At 36.8% G+C, this 21123-nt stretch overlaps 2 protein-coding genes and 1 long non-coding RNA gene across 14 annotated transcripts in view; 2 read left to right on the forward strand and 1 right to left on the reverse strand.

Moving 5' to 3' along the window:
- LOC138183687 (insulin-like peptide receptor) overlaps positions 1-13914 on the forward strand; it is a 42023-nt gene extending 28109 nt beyond the window's left edge. For all 7 annotated transcript variants that reach the window (XM_069121004.1, XM_069121006.1, XM_069121003.1 and 4 more), the window contains one exon: positions 407-13914. In XM_069121004.1, coding sequence (XP_068977105.1) covers positions 407-3454 — 3048 coding nt within the window. In that variant the 3' untranslated portion in view covers positions 3455-13914. The remainder of the gene's footprint in view (positions 1-406) is intronic.
- Positions 1-17000, reverse strand: part of LOC138183708 (uncharacterized) — a 49077-nt gene extending 32077 nt beyond the window's left edge. The window contains exon 1 of the long non-coding RNA XR_011174128.1: positions 16575-17000. This is a non-coding gene — a long non-coding RNA (uncharacterized LOC138183708). The remainder of the gene's footprint in view (positions 1-16574) is intronic.
- Positions 17001-17684: 684 nt separating this feature from the next.
- LOC138183693 (PI-PLC X domain-containing protein 1) lies at positions 17685-21068 on the forward strand. Of its 6 annotated transcripts, none has more exons than XM_069121021.1 (8): positions 17839-18344; positions 18424-18648; positions 18744-18889; positions 18954-19202; positions 19384-19586; positions 19673-19880; positions 20049-20313; positions 20413-21068. In XM_069121021.1, the coding sequence occupies exons 3-8, from the start codon at positions 18793-18795 to the stop codon at positions 20657-20659; spliced, it is 1269 nt and encodes a 422-aa protein (XP_068977122.1). In that variant the 5' UTR covers positions 17839-18344; positions 18424-18648; positions 18744-18792; the 3' UTR covers positions 20660-21068. The 6 variants fall into 6 exon arrangements, with proteins under 6 accessions (XP_068977125.1, XP_068977122.1, XP_068977124.1 ...); XM_069121023.1 differs by having other exon boundaries at positions 18790-18889; XM_069121020.1 differs by lacking the exon at positions 18424-18648 and having other exon boundaries at positions 17840-18153; positions 18224-18423; positions 18790-18889.
- The last annotated feature ends 55 nt before the right edge of the window (positions 21069-21123 follow it).

Consider the following 21123-nt stretch of genomic DNA (forward strand, 5'->3'; position numbering starts at 1 on the left):
CTACTTGAAGAGATCAAGGGTGATGGTAATTGACAATTGTGGGCTGGCCAAAGATGATAGAGATACCAACAAACTACGGTGTGATAACGTTCTACCGTCTGATCGAAGATGTGGCTTATGAGATTGTTCGAGTGTGAGTTTTTTTTTTTTTTTTTATTTATTGTAAGTCAATCGTTCTCTGAACAGCTACAGTGCGGAAATAGAGGCCGATTTTAATTTGCAAAGGAAATGTCAGTAGGTCTTTGTGAGTTTCGGTCAGCTCGTAGATCGTTGTTAACTTAAGTTAATAGTAATTAAAATAAGAAATCAGTTAGATTCCTATAGAAAGTGTCTTCTACAAATGGTATCGATGTGCTCTGTATTTCTGGTAACACATGCCATTCATAACACTTCGTTCTAATTACAGATGACCACGTGTCGCGCTTGCGTGAACAGCTGCCGGAAGGTCGGCCACGGCGCTCTGATCCGCCACATCTCCGACGCCCAGAGCTTCCGCGGTATAACCGTAGTGAAAGGCGCGCTGGAGTTCCAAATTCGAAATGGAAATCCGAACATAATGAACGAACTAAGCGACGCATTCGGTCGAGTCGAAGAAATTACCGAGTACGTCAAGATCACTCACTCGTTCCCCATCACCTCGTTGAATTTCTTCAAAAAGCTCAAGGTTATCAAGGGTGAGAAACTGGACATTAACAACGCCAGCCTATCCGTCTTGGACAATCCCAATCTGTCCAGCCTGTTCCCACCAGGGCAAGAAATCAGAATCGAAAATGGCCGACTCTTTTTCCATTACAATCCAAAGCTCTGCTTGTCCAAAATCATACAGTTCAGTCAAATGGTGAACATCACGAACTACACCGACCTGGAAATACAGCCGCAATCGAATGGCGAGAAAGTGGCTTGCGATATAGTGAATATAAATATCACGGTTAAAAATCTGGGACCCGATTACGCGGATTTGATGTGGGATAGTTACAAGCCACCGGAAGGGCAGCAGTTGCTCAGTTACCTGTTGAATTATATTGAGACGGAAAATCAGAACATCACGTACGAGATGAACGCTTGCGGGTGGAATAACACCTGGCAGATAGTCGACGTAGATATTCCTAAATGGAACACAACGGTTTCGAAGCATATCAGCAATCTGAAGCCCTACACTATGTACGCGGTATACGTAAAGACGTTCAACGCCAGGACCACCAAGTTCGTGGGACCAGTGGGCCAGTCGAGAATCATCTTCTTCAGGACGAAGAGCACCATTCCATCACCTCCGATGAACGCAGTATCCACTGCCTTGAGCGAGACTGAGATTCTAGTCAAGTGGGAACCGCCACTGTTCCCTAATGGGCCAATAGGATACTACATGGTCTCTAGCGTCATGATCTACGAAGACGAGAATCTAATCTCGTCCAGGGATTATTGCAACGATACGCTAGACAGTGAACTGGAATCTGAGGAAGTGGTGCCGGACGTAACCGTAAAGACGCCAGTGGTAAATCGAGTTTCGTGTTGCTCGAAGAGCACGAACAGGAATATCATCACGTCGAAGAAGTTCGAGATTTTCTGCCACGAGAACACGACTATCAGCTACATATCACCCGGCTGGAAGGACTACTGCGTGTACAACTCCTACAACACCGTGGACAATCAGTTCTACGAGCTGGCGAACAATCTGTCCACCCCTCGACCAGAAGAATCCAGCAGATTCGACGCATCCAAGTCCACGGGGAACGTGTTAGACAAGCACGCGGTCACGTACAACGTTAGCGGTCGAAACAATTCGTTCGTGATCAAGAATCTACGCCATTACTCGCGCTACATCATCAGTATAGCCGCGTGCGGCGTCAAAGTCAACGAGTCGAATATGTGCTCATCGATTCAGTACACGAACACCCGAACGAGGAAGCGGAATCGTGCGGATGACGTGAAGAACGTGAAGGTGCAGGTGACTAACAACACCATCGTTGAGGTTTTTTGGGACCTGGTGAAAGATCCTAACGCCCTCACCGTTTCATACACCATCGAATACACCAACTTGGACGTGAAAGACGCGAAGAAGAGCACCGAGTGCATCCCACGAACTGGTCGAAAAGATACCATCAACAGTTACTTGATCAAGAACCTAAGTCCTGGAAAATACAGTTTACGGATGAAGTCCACGTCGTTGGCCGGTGATGGTAACTTCTCGAATGTGGTGTATTTTTCCATAGGTCTGAGCAACACCACACCCATCACGTTAATAGCGTTGTTTACGTTTGGTGTTCTGTCTATGGTATTGGTCGTTTTACTCGTCGTTTTGAGGCATCATCAGAAGAGAAAGAAACAGGAAAGACTGATCGCCAGCGTAAACCCTGATTACATAGAAACAAAGTACGTGATAGACGAGTGGGAGGTACCTAGGGAAAGCGTGGAGATCTTGGAGGAACTTGGTTTGGGCAATTTTGGTATGGTGTATAGAGGAGTGTACGACAAAACTACGCCAGTGGCCATCAAAACGATTTCGAAGACGGCTAGTCAGAGGGAGAAGAACGAGTTCCTGAACGAAGCCTCGGTAATGAAGAACTTCTCCACTTTTCACATAATTAAGCTCATCGGCGTGGTATCCATCGAGAACCCCCCGTTCGTTATCATGGAACTAATGGAGAATGGAGATCTGAAGACCTATCTGCGTCGGATTCGCGACACCCATCTCGTGCCGGATGCCTGCAGAATTATGAGGATGGCGGCTGAGATAGCCGATGGCATGGCTTATTTGGAATCGAAGAAGTACGTCCATCGAGACTTAGCTGCGCGGAATTGCATGGTGTCGAAGAACTTGGTGTGCAAAATCGGTGACTTTGGCATGGCCAGAGACGTCTATGAAACGGACTACTACAAAATCGGTAGGAAAGGTCTTCTTCCGATCAGATGGATGGCACCGGAGAATCTGTCAGACGGTGTGTTTACGTCAGATTCTGACGTCTGGTCGTTCGGTGTGGTTCTCTATGAGATTTTAACTCTCGCAGAGATTCCTTACCAAGGTTTCTCTAACGAGGAAGTGCTCAGCCATGTGTTGCACAAAGGGACTCTAAATATTCCACGTAATTGTCCCGAAAATATCCAGAAGATCATGGAAAAGTGTTTCAAGTGGCGACCAAACGACCGTCCCACGTTCATGGAGATCGTATCAGAGCTGGAGCCGTTTCTTGGCCAAGATTTCTACGAGAAATCGTTCTACCACTCGATGGAAGGTGTGGAGAGTCGAAACTCGGGTATGAAGAAGCCCTATCATCACGCAGCTCCTATCAGATTTCATTGGGGCAACGAGACGGCCAGGTGGGTAAAGGAGTTCGAGGACAACGTGACGCTGTTGGATCAGACGAAAGCCGGCACCAGCAGGGGACGTATTTTTAAGAATGGCTTCCAGCATTTTGGTAATGTAGCCAACATGGAGGACGTACCCCTCGATCGATGAAGTTCTACGGTCAGTCTATAATAGCGAATTTTTCAATGGCGTAAGTGTATTCGTCCGGGACAAGTCCCCGGCAAGTCACAAACTCGTTTAGGTACGATGTACAAAGGATACTCAGGGCAATGAAACGTAAACGAGGGCCCAACGAGTTCGGCAGACGGGAATAGGCAAGGATTTTTTTTTCTGTCTCTTGCTAGCCTGACAAGTTCAGGACGACACTTGAAAAGATTCGTCTGTCGGTGCTCGTTGATTTCCAATTAGGACCTTAATGGCAACGAGCGACTAAGAATATCTTCACAACTTTTCGTGCATACGTTCTTCGCTCTACCCGAGCGCTAATAGTATGTATAATGTTTAACTTAACCAAAAGCGTTTGAAGACAGAGTCCAATCAGACGCGATGTTTTTCTTTGATTTCTTTTGTTTTTCTTCTTAGAAAGCGTAACCAAAAGCTCTTAGCTCCTCGGCCATGCAAGCCTACGAACTTTGTTCATTCCTTGAAAGGATTATATTTCGTTTCGTCCTTTCACATGGATATTTCTTTCTGTTTTTCTTCTACTTTTTCTCTCTAGATTAGTAGATAATGTTTTAGGGACACGCGTTTTTTTTGTTAACTTGCAGTCTCCTGCCGCTCAAAGAACTGACTAATTATATGTGCTAGGTACGAAGTTACGTAGAGTTCGTAAGCCCAGGTACAATGAATTCTTTGTTGTTTGATACTCGTTGCATTTTCATCAACTCATTGTTCAAAACTGCCCTGTCTAAACTTGCCAAGTTTGGTGCTCGTCCAAGATCAAATTTTTGATTGTGTACATTTTTATAAAGGGAACATTACTGACTGTTAGTTATTAGATCCAGAAAAATAGACGGAAATAAAAAAGACTCAAGAGACTCCGAAGGGAAACATTTTTCTACAGATAACAGTAATTTGATTGTGCTTCGATGCATAAACGACTGGAAATGCTGAGTAACAATGAATTCACTGTATTCACGCGCAGTTTTTGCGAAGAAGAAAGTGGAAGAAGACACATTCGCGTCGTAGGTACTTTCTTCGTCGACCGTTTCAAAACGACGCGACGACCGATCGAAAGTTCAAAGCTCATCGAATCGCGTTGTCGTGCTCCATTTGCCAAGTGGGACTCGATGTGTCAAGATTTATGGATGCTTATACATATCTATCAACGTCCTATCAAGAGAGGAAGACTTAGCAATACCATGAATTTAAAAAAAAAACCCTCTTTTTCACACTGTTGCAATACTCTAAGGTTCCAAAATTAAGCAGAGTTCGTTTCCATTTTTATACGAACGTCAGTCAGGTTTTCCGAAAAAACGGTGGACTAAAATGATGCTATTCGCGAAGCGATCTCTGGATCACCAAGAAAATCTGGCGGTGCAGCCAAACGGTAAAATAATTTGATTAGATATTACATCACCGCGACATATCGAATCTGTTGATTTACTTTCTTTCTGACAGCAGAATCGTTGAAAAAGTTGCAAAATTTTGAAACAACATACCATTCGAACTCGTGCTACTGATCTCTTCTACTAAACAAACGAATTTACTTTCACTAAAATCTTCTAAAATTTAGGCGAATGTATACATTGATTAATCACTTGCTAAATTCTATACTTGCAATCTGACAACAGAATGCTCTCAAAATTTAAGAAACTCTTACATTTTCCCTTTATTCGATCTATAAAGTCAACTGATGAAAATGCTCGAGCAATTCCCCTTTCCAGTTTTATATCCATTTTATGACCTTTTTCTAAATCCTATTCCCTTCCAGAAACTTCCGATTCTTTCTGCGATTCGTTCCATCATGAAAGAACGATCGAAAAGAGAGGCAAAGAAGCAGCTGCACGGCGATGCACCGCCACCCCATTTCGTCCACGAATCGATCCCAGACTGTGTTCATAGGACAGAGTCGACCGGAAGCCGACAGAAAGAGAGAGGAGATAGAGATAGAGATTGAATAAAGGGGAGGGGGGAGGGAAGGGAAGGGAGGGGGGTAATTTAGGCGATCGTCGAGCGCTCGAGAATCCATAGACAGACACACTGATCCCCCTCCGCACGTACATAGTACACATATGCATACCAGAGTTCCTTGTTCAGACATACGTATATAGTTTACGCGAGTCGTGCCCGTGTGCGCGTGTACACATATTTTATTCGCGGAGGAAGATAATGGTTACACTTCCGGGGGCACATGCGCGCTAAGCCGCGTTTCCATCGTGCAACGTATACGTTGTTCTAGGTAAAAAAGAAAAGAAAGAATAAAAAAAAAAGAAAACACTTGCAATAAGCATGCCAACAATCTTCTTGCAATAAGTACTGAATATAGTTAAACGTATAAAGAATAGTTAAGCGTTGTAAGCGTGTATAGCGGCTTAGGTAAATGCCAAGGAAATCTAAGAGACAGAAAAAGAGTATATCTCTATTTTATTGTAATGATATATATATATATATATACACATACATATATATATATATCATATATATATGAATATATATGTACACATAATAGGCACACGTTCGGATAAGTATTTTTTCGGCTGCAGTATATATATATATATATATATACATATATATATATTCACTCTTTGACCGATCGACATACACACTCGCAGGGGGAATGAAAGAAAAAGGGGACAGAAAGGTGTACGCGTATCATGGCGCACGAATACATTGGCGCAGGTACAGACAGAAGTTCCAGAGAGGCTTTTATCGACGGACGTTGCGAAAAGTCGTCCACCAGAAAGATTATGTTCTTTCCGGTTATTGAACGATAACAGTCTCCGTTTCCGATTTCTCGCTCTTTCATTATTTTGAATGGAGACACGAATTGAGTCGGCCCGAGGTATTAAAATTCGAGTCCATTTCGTGAAAGAGAATTTATGATATGGTTATGTACTGGGTGTTCTTTCTTGTTGAGTTTGAACGTTTCGAATGGTCTGTAGTAGCATTAAATTTGTTTAGTGCGCCAAAATGGTAGTAGCTTCGTACGTATTTTTTTTTTTTTTTTTTTTTTTATTCGAACGTCATTTGATTTCCTTTTCTGCTTTTCTATAGAAGTCGTAGACGCTCGTGAGACGTAAGTAATCGATGCAATATCTCTGACAAAGCGTACACGTTCTTGCACACAGTATTAATGTACACTGACATCGTTGCATCGATTAAGAATGGTAACACGGAGTAATCACGATTTTTTATCAACATTGCATAGATTGTTATAACGCTTAAAGCAAAAGAAAGAAACCATAATTTTTCATTTCTTGAATATTTTCACTATATAACAATATTCATTGAAATTCTCTCGTATATTTATCATACAAGTGTATTACGGTGGCGTGAATAATTTTTTAAACATTTATATGAATCGATAAAAATTGAACACCTTGTACATGCCGTATCATGCATTGCAACCTTTCGTTTACCTGGATCAACTTCATACGGAGATAAAAGAGTATATATATTATAAATATATCATATGTTATTATCACTATTATTACTATTATTATCATAATTTCTATGTTTATACATATATGTAAATATTTAACTTATTTTTATTTTATATTCGATTCGCGAGCGTAGCTCGTGTCCCGTTATTACTAATTCTAATCGTTTGCTAGCGCACGCATAGAAGTTCCTTTAATTTAGCAATATTTCAGCGGTATATCGTTCGATTTCGTCAAATATTTGCCGTAATTTATCCGTGCTAGCTTTAACAATAACGATAGCGATTTGAAGAAAACGGAGAATAAGGATGCACATAGTCGGAAGTCTGACCTGCGCGAATACCATGTACCTTCTCGTTCTTTTTCATTTTCTATTTTAACCCTTAACGGTTGTCATACACGGACGTTCGTTCACCGCAGCACATCTTTCTTTAACTAAAAAGTTCACCAAGTCAAACAAACTGGACTAAACGTATTATTATCGTTAGACGAATAGTTCGCAGCAGTTAGTTCAGTAGTATTATGTATTGCAGCACGATGATATTAAGATAAAGCGGGCTAGAGTGAAATTTCACTCGCTATAGCCTTCAAAAAGGATAGATAGACTTTTAAACCGACGAAGCGGTTTTAAACGGGGAAAATATTTGACAAACGAAAGTGTGTGGTAAATTAATTTTACCATAAACTACCCTACGATTAGCAGTCAGGCAGGTATTACGTAGGATAAAACGTTACTAAAAGAATAATAACGATATGAGATAGTCGTGTTTTATTGTTGAGATATTCGATCTCCGTGGTCTAATATCTTCGCCAACACAGATATACGAGATTCTAAAAGCATAGAACTTTCTTCGTTTTAAGATTAAACCGTGCAACCGTGTGAATAATCTCTTGAAGGAATAGAGAACAGTCGAATGGAAACAAGCAATTTTACTTACGATTAGTTACGAAGCATCGCGAACACGTTATGTACCCTAATGGCCGATCACAATGACTTTGCCCCGTTGTTGCAACCATTTCTAAACTATTCCGTCTTTATCTTCTCGACCTATGTGCATACGGTTCTATCGATACGCTGTTATTTACTGAAAACCGTTCTAATTTACTTGGAAACATTTGAATTAACTAGTTGCCAATTGATTCAGTTGCTTAAATCAAACTAAATCTTCCTTGCGCCAATGTTTGATGAGATTGAGCATCGGATGTTATTAAAGCCGCTGACAACTATAATTGATAATTAGAGAAATATAATTGGATAAAAGAATGAGTTAGAGAGCGAAGCAGGGTTAAGATGTGTTTGTTAATGAACAAATTTATTTAATTACAGAGATACCGGTGTTCAGATAAGGCGATATTCAGTAAATAACGCGTACAGGAGAATCCTTGAAATTGAGTCCTGAGATGTTCACCATCGCACACGTTGTATATATTATTGTGTAACAAATAGTGATAATAATGTTAACATAACGATTCGTATCCGGATAGAACGATGTAGGAACGATGTTGGCTCGATATTCCTTGAAATTTCGATGATTAGACGAATCATAGATCAATAAATAATAGAGGATAAATGTTTAAATTCGCGGCGCTGTATATACTAGGGTGTCCTAAAATATTTGGTCAAATGAAATGGAATTTGAACGAACGACGACGTGTAACGAAAGAATTGATTTTGAAGTTTCGATCGCATGTGATATTGAAAAATATTTTTCATATTATAAAAAAATTTTTTTTCATATCTCCGGGGGATCTTTATATTTTATGTACTATGAATTTTCACGTTTTCTTAAGAACTAGTAAGGCAAAAAGATTTCAATTTAAAGATTCTAAAATAAATTCAAATATTCCAAGCTTGTCGAACGTTGTCTACGTTGATAAAAAAAAGAGACCAATGCTATCGAAATTGTAGAAACAATATTTTATTCCTCGTTGTTGATCCTCGAATCCATTTTTTCTCATATTTGTCTGCATATTTTTCGATGCTACGTTTGAAACGTTAATCGTTAACGTACTAATTCTACTAAATTCTTCAGGAAGGACCTTTTTCTCTCCTTCTCTCTTTTTCATTGTGTTCCATGATATCGACAATGTGTATAATGATATTAAAAGCGACGAAGAAGAAACTAAAGAAGTAAAAAAAAAAAAATGTGTAAAAACGAAATTTAAATTTTGCCGCTAAAATATGCTAATGAGAAAGAGAGACTGGAAACTGTATAATAATATTCTCGAAAATCAAAATATTCTAATGGGCATTAATCGTGTGTATTTATCGTGAGCCTCGTGTTTGAATAATAAACGACTATTTTTTACGCGTTGCAATAAGTAGAAATTAAAAAATCGTGTAAATAAAAGAGAATAAACATTTCGAATAACTAGAAGAGGAAGAGAGAGAGAGAGAGAAAGGGGGAGAGAGAGAACTGTATCGAATCAACGTTTGTGGAAAATACGTAAATAAATGAATAAGAGAAAAATATAAAGCCCTTAGGGTGTATATGAACTAAAATTAAAAAATTAATTAAAAGGGAAAGGGAATATCGAAAATCGAATACCGGGCCAACACATAAAAGACTTAAAAAAAAAAAAAAAAAAAAAAAAAGCCGTGAACTACGTTCTATGTGGGTGATCGATTTTATTAAAGTATTTATTATTGCCGCCTAGTGCCTGAAGGCAGGAAATCGTTTCGCGTGCATTTCCCGATACGTGGAAGCACGTGTTTCCATCAGGAAACGCGCGAGGGGAAGAGTTTTTCGTTGATGCAGGTGATCAGTGCCGTAACTAGAACTAACTTCCTTAATAAGTCATTAACTGCACTATTACTGAATTGTTGAATCATTAAACGAAGGATCTACGATCTTGATCTATTAAACGCTAGGCAGTGGAACGATTTATAAAAATTACATGGACGCGACTTTAACGAAGGTAAATTAAACTATATTATAATAATAAATACTTCGCAAATGTTTGCTATGCGATTCAAAGATACGGAAAGTATTTCTATGATATTCTTCTATCGATTAATCGTATGGTAATTTTATTGTAACACGAGCAAAAAATTTATACGAACGAGACGGTTCGTATAAATCGATTAATAATGCCATTTATATCTAACAATCCTCTTTCAATTTCTTCAAATTTCATTCTTTCAAACGTCGATGAAAAACGCATTAGTCAAATTCTTGGGACGTTCTTTCCATAATTACGTCGTTAAGGAAGTGTTAGATTTAAATAGCGTAAATTGTCTGGCACCTTTCGATAGGTTAATCCGAGTCCTTTTCGTTTCGATCTAGTACACACGCCACTTTCTATCTATCAGATATTAGATCACATTCTTTGAAATAGACTGCAAAAACAATCAGGTGCGAAGTAAAGTAGCGAAAGGTAATAAGACTAAATAAAAAAGAAGAAAAAAAGATGGTAGGTAGAGGTTCACAGTGCGGCCCAGTGCCACTGATTGCTTTCACACGACCTATACAACTTTCGATGTACATATTGCATTGGCAACTAAGTAATTGCGGGTTCTGTCAATACCATCTAATGACAAAATCCGCAATCACTTAGTTGCCAACCCAATATGTCGTGTTTTCTCGCGTTAATTTATCGAATGTTAGAATGTTAGAATGTTAGAATGTGGTCCAATCGCGCATTACGTTTGCGATACGCATCTGTATCGGTTCTCGTGTACATAAATAGATTTTCTGGATCTAGATTTAGTAACTATGAACAGGGTGAGCACAAGCCTAGCTTGTCGAGTCTGTCGACGAACGATCAGTCAAGTAAAAGAAATCCCTTAATTCGTTTCGCAGGCAAATATCCTAATTTAGCGTAATCGACGGTAAAGTCAGCAGCACTGAAACGTAGACATACACACGCTACGAAGCGTGTGCGCAGCACCTTAGTTGCCTATACTAAGTAATCATAGACGGTTAATTAGCGTGAGGATGAATTTCCGTGAAGTGTCCCACGGTGAACCAGGTTCAGAAGGCGTCGTTCGACGCTTTAAATCGATAAATTAGTCGTAAAAGAGGCGAAGCAACATCGGGCGTGAATCGTGCTGGTTGCTCTGATGACTTTCGTTTAAATTTCACCGACTGCACTGCTTCCTGAATGTACAGGGTGTTTAGGAGAAAAGCTGCAAGATTTTTCTCACTCGTATTATTCATTCGGATGAATAATTTGCTAAATTATCTTTGATACAACTTGTTCCTTTACGAGAAATGTTTATTTTTTTATAGGCAATTGTATACTTTGACAAAATACTCATACGTGTACTATAAATCCAGCAAATCCGATCATTAGATACTTACGAACAGTAACGTTAACTCGCTCATCAATCGCGCGAATGTTGCATCGAAGTTAGAGAAAGAAATTATACTTGGAAATATTACTTGGCAAAGAGAAAAGAAAGTTCCTTGCTTTTCTATGATTTTTTCTGATATTAACGATAATCTATAATTACGATACCATGTTGTTTCCTCTTACGTACTCTTTGTTCCATATACTCGTATTCTCAGATCGTTTCTTTCCTTCTTTGAGTATTATACCGATCAGACGTGTTCTATTCTTCTCAGTGAGTAAAATATTTCGTTGAAATAATTTCATTAATAACATTAACTAACGTCTTGGATCCTTATTTTTCTTTTCCACGCTCTATAGCAACGTGTATGGTCTTGTTGATTCAGTATTTTTCTTTTTGCTACTTGCTTTTATAGGGTCGTTTTCCTTTTTCTCTGAACGTGGTGCTTGGCCGTTGTTCATCGAACGAAACTGATTAAACGACAGGCCACTTCGGAATTTGTGATAGTTCTAGTTACGGTACTAGTTGTAAGCGTTCATATAGTATGTATAGGGTGCGCGAATGTACGCACAAGAAAAAATGCGCGCTGCGTCTAGTAGAATTTCAATGGACTGACACCGAAGATTTAGTTTTTAAATTGTATAGGTATATCGCGCCTCAAATATTCCTTCGTTCGAACGACTGGCCTTCGATAGAGAAATATTCGCGGTAATTACGAGTATCGTAAGAACCTTTGCAACCGCCTGTACATAGTTTCGGCGGTCTTCATTTTCGATGTCTTTTTTTCTAAAATTGAAGCGCCACTTCTTCTGAAAAAAAAGCGTGATCTGGGAATCGGAAGAGGAAATTATGAACGATAGTGACGAAGTTTCAGTTCCGAGTATCGAATAACGTTATCTATAGATATAAATCGTTGAATGTTCTTTGGTTTCTTCGAGATTAAGAGCGAGCATAATCGTTAGTTATTACTATCGCGAGTTTGGATCTAATCCAAAAGCTTTGATCAATTTCTCATTTTCTTGATATCCGTTAAAATGTTAAATGTAAGATAAACGATTGTACGTATGTTTTTGTTTAACGCGTAAAACGACCAAGATTATTCAATTGATCGACGTTCGATTTATGTTTAACCGTAAAAGTAATTTTTTTTTAAGATTCGTTCCAACGCCTTCTTCAGGTTTCGTTAGGTTCTTTTTCAAACATCCTCGTATAAATAGATTTCTAATAAAAAATTGCGTAAAACGAATACTGCCTAAGCACGATCAAACTATATAAATATACAAGCAAGAAACCATAGAAAATAATTTCTATCGTCTCAAGGTACTAGGAGCAATAAAAAAAGGTACAACGTAAAAATTAACATAGAGAAGTTTAACGAGATAAGATACGAAATCCAAGATTCCTGGATCGCGAATAGCCTGCAAGACTAAACTTATTATAATACAGCTTGAAGTCGGAAATCAGAAAGAGAAAAGGATAATTGAGAGGCTGTGAGAAGAAAAGTATTATGTACGGTACTATGGAAACTATACAATCTATGTACCGTTTCTCGTAAACGTTTAAACACCAATACGTTACAAATAAATAAGAAAATTTACACCGATAAACGTCGTATAATCGTTTGAATATAAACAATTTGATTAGTCCGATCTGAAACTTCTTTTTTCATTAGCTTCTATTTCTTTTTGATAAAATTCACGCTTTTCCATCATCGAATCCCTCAATTATCCTTATGGAAATAATCGATCGAAGGAAAATGTTAACGTTAATTTCCGATCGATTTCCGGCGTATTTTTATCCAGACTGCTCGCATATTTAAGATTCTTCTACTCATCTACCATACGTAACCAAAAGCAACAGGAAACTTCAATTTTCTCGATATACAGAAAAGAAAAAGGGGAAAAAAGAACTCGAGGTGCATAGTCCTATATTTTATACAGACCTTGTTACCTTAAGTATATAATATCGATAATAAGCAGCATGTATACGCGTATAACGATTCACCGAACTATACTATATCGTATAACGATAGAAACTATAAAACGTTATAGATATAACGATCTAACGAATACCTATATACATAATTTCCTTTTCTTCGTCTTTTTCTTCTTTCTTTCCTTTTAAGGATCGTATACAATCGGAGCACAGGTGTTCGTTTTTTTTTTTTTTTTTCTAATTAATTATTCGATATTCGTTCTTTTTATTTATGATCGTTAAACATAGAAGTTAAGAAGCTATTCCTCTAGCAACGAATTATTTTGCTCGCTCAGTGGATCATCGAGTTTATTACTCGTTAAATAGGGAATAAGAGCGACATCGTGAAAAGTAAAATATTGCTATGATGCAGTATACTACTTGCGATGTGATCGCGCGTGATTTTTCGTTCACACATTTCTCGAAGCAATAGAAAGCAACGATGGTTGCAAAAATAGTTTCGTATGGAATGCAAGGGATGTTTCTGTTTTCTGCGAAAAAGAGGAATTTGTTTTTCTTTTGGTTTGAAAGTGCGCGTCGAAGCGTGTGCCGTGTTCAGGCAGAAGAATCTCACGAATTGAACAACCCGTTTTCAACTTCGTAGCACTTTTGTTAATTCGTAAGAATTGTCACATATCCGCCACAACGTCAGCCGCCAATTTGTCGTCAATAGTCATCCGAGACATTGACTAGATCGCCCGTGTTAAACTGCATTTAAAAAAAGAATATACATATATATATAAATATATATATTGTTCATGAAATCCATTCGGAAGATTTTAAATCTAACTAAATCGATAAGTCTAATGTTTCCGTTCTTTTTTTTTTTTTTTTAATCTAATTTAAAAGAAATTGTTTTAATGAATTTTATTTATTTAAAAAATCACGTTATACGAAATTGAGTTAGAAATTTGTCGAACGACATTTGAACATTATTCGTGAACGAGAAAAGCTTTCCCCGAGGGCGCTTGATCCTTAATTAATAGATAATCATAATTTATTATTTATCCCGTATGGGTGAATCCTCCCAAACGTTCCCCCTCGGTTTTTCGAAAGGTTTCGCGATTCCAGCGTAACCCATTATCCGTCAGAATTGTTGGAAATATATATTTACGACATGAGATATCGCCTAACTGTGTTGCAATTTTCTCAATGGAAAAAATAAAATAGAATCGAACGATCGATAGAGGAAAAGTTATATAGAACTGACGGATAATGGGTGAAGATTTAATTGAAATTCTGAGGATAATATCGAACAGATGAGCCGGAGAACGCGAGGAGAAACCAAAATCCAGACCTTTCCATAAGAAACGTTATTCCTAATCAAAAAATCCTGCCATACCGTGTCTTCCAAGACAGAGATTATTGAATAGCGAATTAGTTTAGTATTTATACACGGTTTTACGCCGCTATCTGTGTTGCGAACTCGCCCAAATCGACTAATTATTATCGATGAATGGATATTATAGAAACTGATCACATTCCGATATATGGGAATAACATTGGAGTTATTATTCTAATTTTGATAATATCATTGTACCGAATTTATAAAAAAAAATATCTCATGTCGCGATGCTCAAACTTCTACATATATTTCGATCTTCCTCTCGTTTTAATAGAAGATGGGATTTACAACGTTTTAGAAAGATGTTCGATGTAAAATTCAAATGATAAACCGTGCATACCGATAAGAATCTCTTTCATATTTTACTAGAAATTGACTTTTCTCTTCGAGTCAAATTGTAACAATCACATTGTCGATGATCAATCACGCAAAACTATTGTCTCGCGCGTAGATCATTTGAACGATGAGTTTACTGGATACGAGGAACGTTGTAGGAAAGAAATAACGAATAATAATAATAATAATAATAATTATGGGCTAGCAATATTCGATAACGATGAAAAACCGTACCCCTGTAATCCGAAATAAGTTAAGTTGTCGTTTTATCCTGTTAAAGAAGAAAAAGTAGCGAACGTGCGAGCATTGAGATGAATGAAAGAAATAAGTCTGATTGCCTGTGAGATGAAAGAAGTAACGCGCGAATACTTTACGACGCGGAAAGAAAGAGTCGGCGAACGTCGTTGTCAACTTTCTTACGGCGAAAACGATGATGCACGCGCACGCGTAAAAAGAACATGTTTTTACACTGTGTAAGATACGAGTTTTAACGATTGTATAAGAGAAAAAGGTTCTATCCGGGAAAAAATTGGCGGTGGTGTGAAAAAAAACCAGAGACATCGAAGATAAAATTGTTCTGAAATAATTATGATACGATTAATGAGAACACTGCACCACGATTACTTGCGACACTCGATGTGTATTTAAAAAAATTAAAAAAAAGAAAAAAAGTCTTTCTTTTCACGAGTTGTATCGGCTGAGAATCTAATTTGGTACAGAAAAATCAAACACTATATCGTTTGTTGCTATATGTATTCGAAAGACGGTTATTATTGTTCTTGTGGTCAAGATACGAGAATCTAATATAAAGTTGTTTTAAAATGAAAAAGAAATGTATAAGAAATCCGAACGTTTCGTATGATATATCGAATGATATTCCCTAAAATGCATCACATACATACAAGATCGTGAAATTTCTAATTTTATCGGTAATCTGCCCTTTACTAACTTATTTGCGTACTTTCGTTTCGAGTTTCAACGTGAAACTCGTTCGATTTCTTCGATATCTCCTGTTAATACCCCTTGCCGGACCCGCCACACCTAATCACACAAATGTACATACTTATATTGCACTAATTTTAGTATTGCCGCTGAGTATTATAACTAGTCACATAAGCCAAAAGTTTGTTACTCTCGCAAAGTTTTCTTTTTTCTCAGTTTTGTAATAAAGGAGGATGAGTAAAGTCCTTAAATTGAACTTACGCGTTATTCACAATCCCACCTCTATGTTTCCTATTTCTGAAATTTTTTGTATGTTAAAAAGTACAAAATTTAAGTAGACAGAGTGAAAAGTTAACAGTGAAAAGCAAATAGAGAATTCGAGTAAATGTCAGTTTCAAGACGTACAAATTTATTTTAAATATAATTTCAAATAAGTAATTATTTAATAGTTAAACGAATAATTTCAAGTAAAAATTATCGTTAGTTTTTCTTTATTTGTTTAACTTTGGATATATCGTGTCATTACATGTCATACGTTAACGGCTAAGTTTAATGAGAAATAAAGTTACAAGTGGTATTCAGGCAAATAGGATCTTCAAATTTCCCGCCTATGTTCGACAAGCAAACATGGAAGATAACCATTAAAATCGATTAAATATCTTAATGTATTTCATTCAAATAGATTCTTATCGCTATTTCATAACTTTATATAAGTACTCTTCCATTTACTCAACTTTATTGTCTTTAAATGTCAGAAATTTCAAAACAGTCACTTACCATTTGATGAATAACCTTGATCGTAAATAATTTGAAGTCTGTACTTGACGTCATAAACTTGTGTTACACCCAAATTACGTATAAATGCAACGTACTTTTGCCCTCGAAATTATCGATAACTGGTATGAATAGAAAAATATTTTTAATATATTCGTTGCCATAAAATTTTTTCGTGAAATTTTCGTTTTTACTTGATCGTTGACTAGACTTCGTCCGCGATTTGACAAGCATTGATATCTCGTAGAATCGTAGAAATATATCACGTTACTTTTAGAGTTTAATGTAAGATGCAACCACAATTGCATCAAGGAAAGAACACTAACAAAATTTATGGAACGATTGAAATATTTAACGTAAATTTAAAAGGTATATTGGAAATTGGAATCGACGAAAACACTACCACAAGCTTCGATCGCGAACCGCGTTTGCAACGATAATCGTTCGAAGGCAGTTCGAATTGTTTCCAACGAAGTCAATTGCATATCATTAAAAAAAAATCAACTTAATTATTAAAAAATTTAATATAGTATTGTATTAAATTATTTTTAATAATTATAAAGCTTGAATTACATCGCAAAGATTAATAAAGAATCCAGTTAAAATTAGTCAGTGTAAATATTCTATCTGTGATATTATCGACTTGCGTAGATTTATCGACGGTTGATACAAACTGGTCATACACGAAAACTCAAATGAACGACGATAGATAAATATTATCACCGAATTATTTAATCCATCTGTGTTATCACAGGTACTATCCTCATCATAGCCATACATATTGAAATATTACAACGAGTTTAACATTTTAATCGGCTTCCTTCGATAATAAAGCTTGTAGAATATCAATATCGATCGAATAATAAAAAAAGATTATAATATCTGTATCTTCTCGTTTTCAATACTAGAGAATATTATATTTAACGCTATGATTCACACATTTCCAACGCTAATATCAGGATATTAAGAACCTTTTAGAACAATTCTCTAAAGCAAATGGAAACTAAAATTGTTCTCGCGTCTGAATCGGGCTAAAACAACGCTTTAGTGACCTAAAAGCGAAGGTCGTTTCTCATGCAGTTACGCTCGACGTAATTACCTCTTAGGAAACAACACTACGAGCAAAATATTATTACGAAAGGTAAGATTGACGTCTTTGTACAAGCAGCGGGTCTTAAACTGGTAGGTGAGAGACTTTTCCTTATCATTCTTTTTTCTTTAAATATCAAAAATATTATAACATATCTAAGAAACATACGATACAAAGTTACATTGTTATTTCAATATAGATTTAATCAATTTTCTTATACAGACAATGCGATTGAAAATATCGGTAGACGTAGTCGACACATTCATTGAAAAAGAACGAAGGATTCGTTGCAAAATCACATTGCATCGTTTAAAGATCACAGTACCACGCGTTCTCCTTCATCTTTTTCTGTCCTTTCCAGCTCGTCCGCCTATTTCTTCTTTATTCTACTTCCAATTATCGCGTACCTAATTAACCGAATGGTAATTCGCTCAAACGATCTCTAAATTAAATAGACTTTATTACACTAGAAGAGAAACGTAGAAAGGCACAGTAAGATTCTAACGTTTTGTCGTAAACTTTGGCATTTTACGTAAAGAGTCAATGAATGTTTTGCGTTTAGATTAGATAAAACCGCATGTTTAGTTTTACATTTCTAATCAGTCGCAATTATAATTGTAGTATAACGAAAGGGCCCAACAATATCTGATCAGATTTAAATGACGCGTACTCGTCAGAAATCAGTTCGTGTCTGCCGACCACGGTTTGTGTCACGTGCAACGCTCGTTCTACTAATTCAGTTTTAAAATCGAATTTTTCTAGGTACGTATCGCACCAGACAGATTACTAACAGTCACTTTTTATCATCAATGGATTATGGATATGTGTGGAAATTCATATTTCTGAAGCATATTTTTCACTTACTAAATATTATAACGAATATATTCTATTTTCAATACTAACGTAGTTTTCTATATATTACGTCCATTTTATGCATCTTTGCACTTTTATGCATCTTTTAAATGCATAGAAATCTGCAATTCAGTCGTAAGTAAACAGTTTGAAATAATTTCTCAAGAATATTTTCTAAGATTTATACATGTTCGATCAATTTTCAATAATTATTTTTAAACGAAACAAAGAACTACGGCTATCACTGTGGTATCAACTTTCTGCAATTACAAAAAGGTGATGGCGCAGTATACGACAAGAATATTATTCGTTCTCTTATCGGTGATAATTAACGAGACATCGTTTGCCAGAATTTGCAATTCATCCGGGGAAAATTGTAAGTATATTTCTTTCATAACTTCGAAACTGTTCTTTAAAGCTTAACTGTTCCGATCACTTAGGGCAATCCCGGATTGGTTTACTCGTTTCGCCGATAATTTCGAGATCAAAGATTCGAGAGATAGAGATTTACTGGAATAACGTTAATATCGAGCCCGGAGACAAAATCTCGCTATTCGAGGAAAACTCTTCGGGAGATCAACGTGAAATTTACACCGTTGTTCCGAATAGTTTCAGTGGTGTCGAGAAAACCGGAGTACTAGCTGAATTCATACCCAGTTCGAACCTTTCTTTCGTGAAAAGGTGTACAAGTTAGTGGCCATAGAATTTTTTAATCAATCTAATCTCGCAAACGGATCGCCATTTAATCAGAAATTTCTATCATTCGTCTGTAATTGATTTCTCATATTTTTCTATAATTATAAATTAACTCGAATTATTCTGTACTTGGAAAAAGGTCTCGCTCTAATTCTGGCGGTATTTTTTTTTCAGGGTACAGTGTAAGATGGTGGACAGATAAAGAAATAAAAGATACAAAGTGTCTGGGAACTCAGCCGACATGGATGAAAGAAAGGAAAGATATTCTGGGCCCTTTAAAAATGAAACAGATATTTCTGCCTGGAACTCACGATTCCGCGTCGTACAATGAGAACGACGACAGAGCAAGCATCGTTTCAAACTTTGCTGTGACTCAGGTATAAATGTAATATGGCAGATAGAGAATTGAAATTTGCAATATCTTCGACGTGATTGTCAGCAGAATAAAGTAACAAATTCGTAGGATTTAGATATCCTCGGGCAATTAATACACGGTGTACGGTACTTAGACATCAGAGTGGGACTTTATCGCGAGACCAACGAGATTTGGTGGACCAATCATGGACCATTTTATCGATCAGTCTCGTTAAAAACTGTTATAGACCAAGTGAAAAAGTTCCTCGACAATACCGAAGAAATCGTGATAATAGATATCCGTGAATTTCCTGTTGGTAATGCGTTTAATCTTAATCTATTGTTATAAACGATAATCTTATTTAGTCTAGTTGCATTTAACTGTCCATGAATTTCCCATTGATAGTACTTTAAACCATTGATCCATCGTGACGAAGAATAATTTTATTTTTCATTCAAATCGCCTGTTTCTGGTAAATTCACAGGTTTCAATAACATATCAGATCACCACGCATTGGCCACGTATCTGGAAGATGAATTTCGGGATTATTATTTGTCCAATAGTTATGGATGGGGTACCACGTTGAACGAGATCTGGTCTTCTGGAAAACGATTGATAATCGGTTATGAAAACATGAGAATCGTGAACAGTCACTCCAGCATGTGGCCTTATGTGTTGCACAAGTGGGGAAACGTTCAAAGCATTGAGCAATTGTTCCGATATTTGGATAAAATTGAGACCAGTGATAGGTAAATTATTTAGAAAATAAAACTAAAATGCAATAGATCTATTTTACATATTACAAACGATATTGACAGAAAATTAATTTGGTAACAATTTGGTTGTAGGGATAGCGCAACAAGACCTCGATCGGCTATGGCAGAGATGACCGCGGATCTTACGTATATTCTTTTCAATGGATTGACGAGTCTACGAGATATGGCGCACAAAGTTAATTTAAATGTAACTAATTGGTATAGCACCGTTTGGCAATACTCTGCCAATATCGTAGCAGTGGATTTTTTACGAAGCACAGATATTGTCGAAATTGCCATTGAGTCTAATGAAAATCGTCATTTACATTGTAGATATTAGCCATTCTTTGTATAAGTCTAATTCAATCGTTAATCCTAGCTCGCACAATACGTTACTGTTTGGAAAGTACTATGCAGGATCATACAAAATTTTTCTTTAATACGTTCGCTATCATAGCGGATTGGAGTACAAAATGTCCATCACCGATCGTATTTTCTACGATATTTAATAATATTTTTCTTACAAATAATAACTCTGAAATTTATTTTTGTTTTAATCAGGCACGTCGGTTATACGAATTTCATTTATCTGGCAACTTGTAATTAAATGTAAATTAATTTTAAGCGTCGCACTTGTACGTGCTGATAGCGAACATATTAAATTCATTCCAATTAAGCAATACTCATCCAGGATATAAACATATTTGTAGATGTTATCCGAGTAATAAAATATACTTTCGAATAAGGTTTTCAGACAGAATATTTTCTAATAGAAATCGTATTTTCCGAGTTATATAATATTAA

Source organism: Bombus flavifrons, chromosome 9 (genome assembly GCF_040668555.2).
Source record: "Bombus flavifrons isolate JBK064 chromosome 9, iyBomFlav1_principal, whole genome shotgun sequence".
Lineage (NCBI taxonomy): Eukaryota > Metazoa > Arthropoda > Insecta > Hymenoptera > Apidae > Bombus > Bombus flavifrons.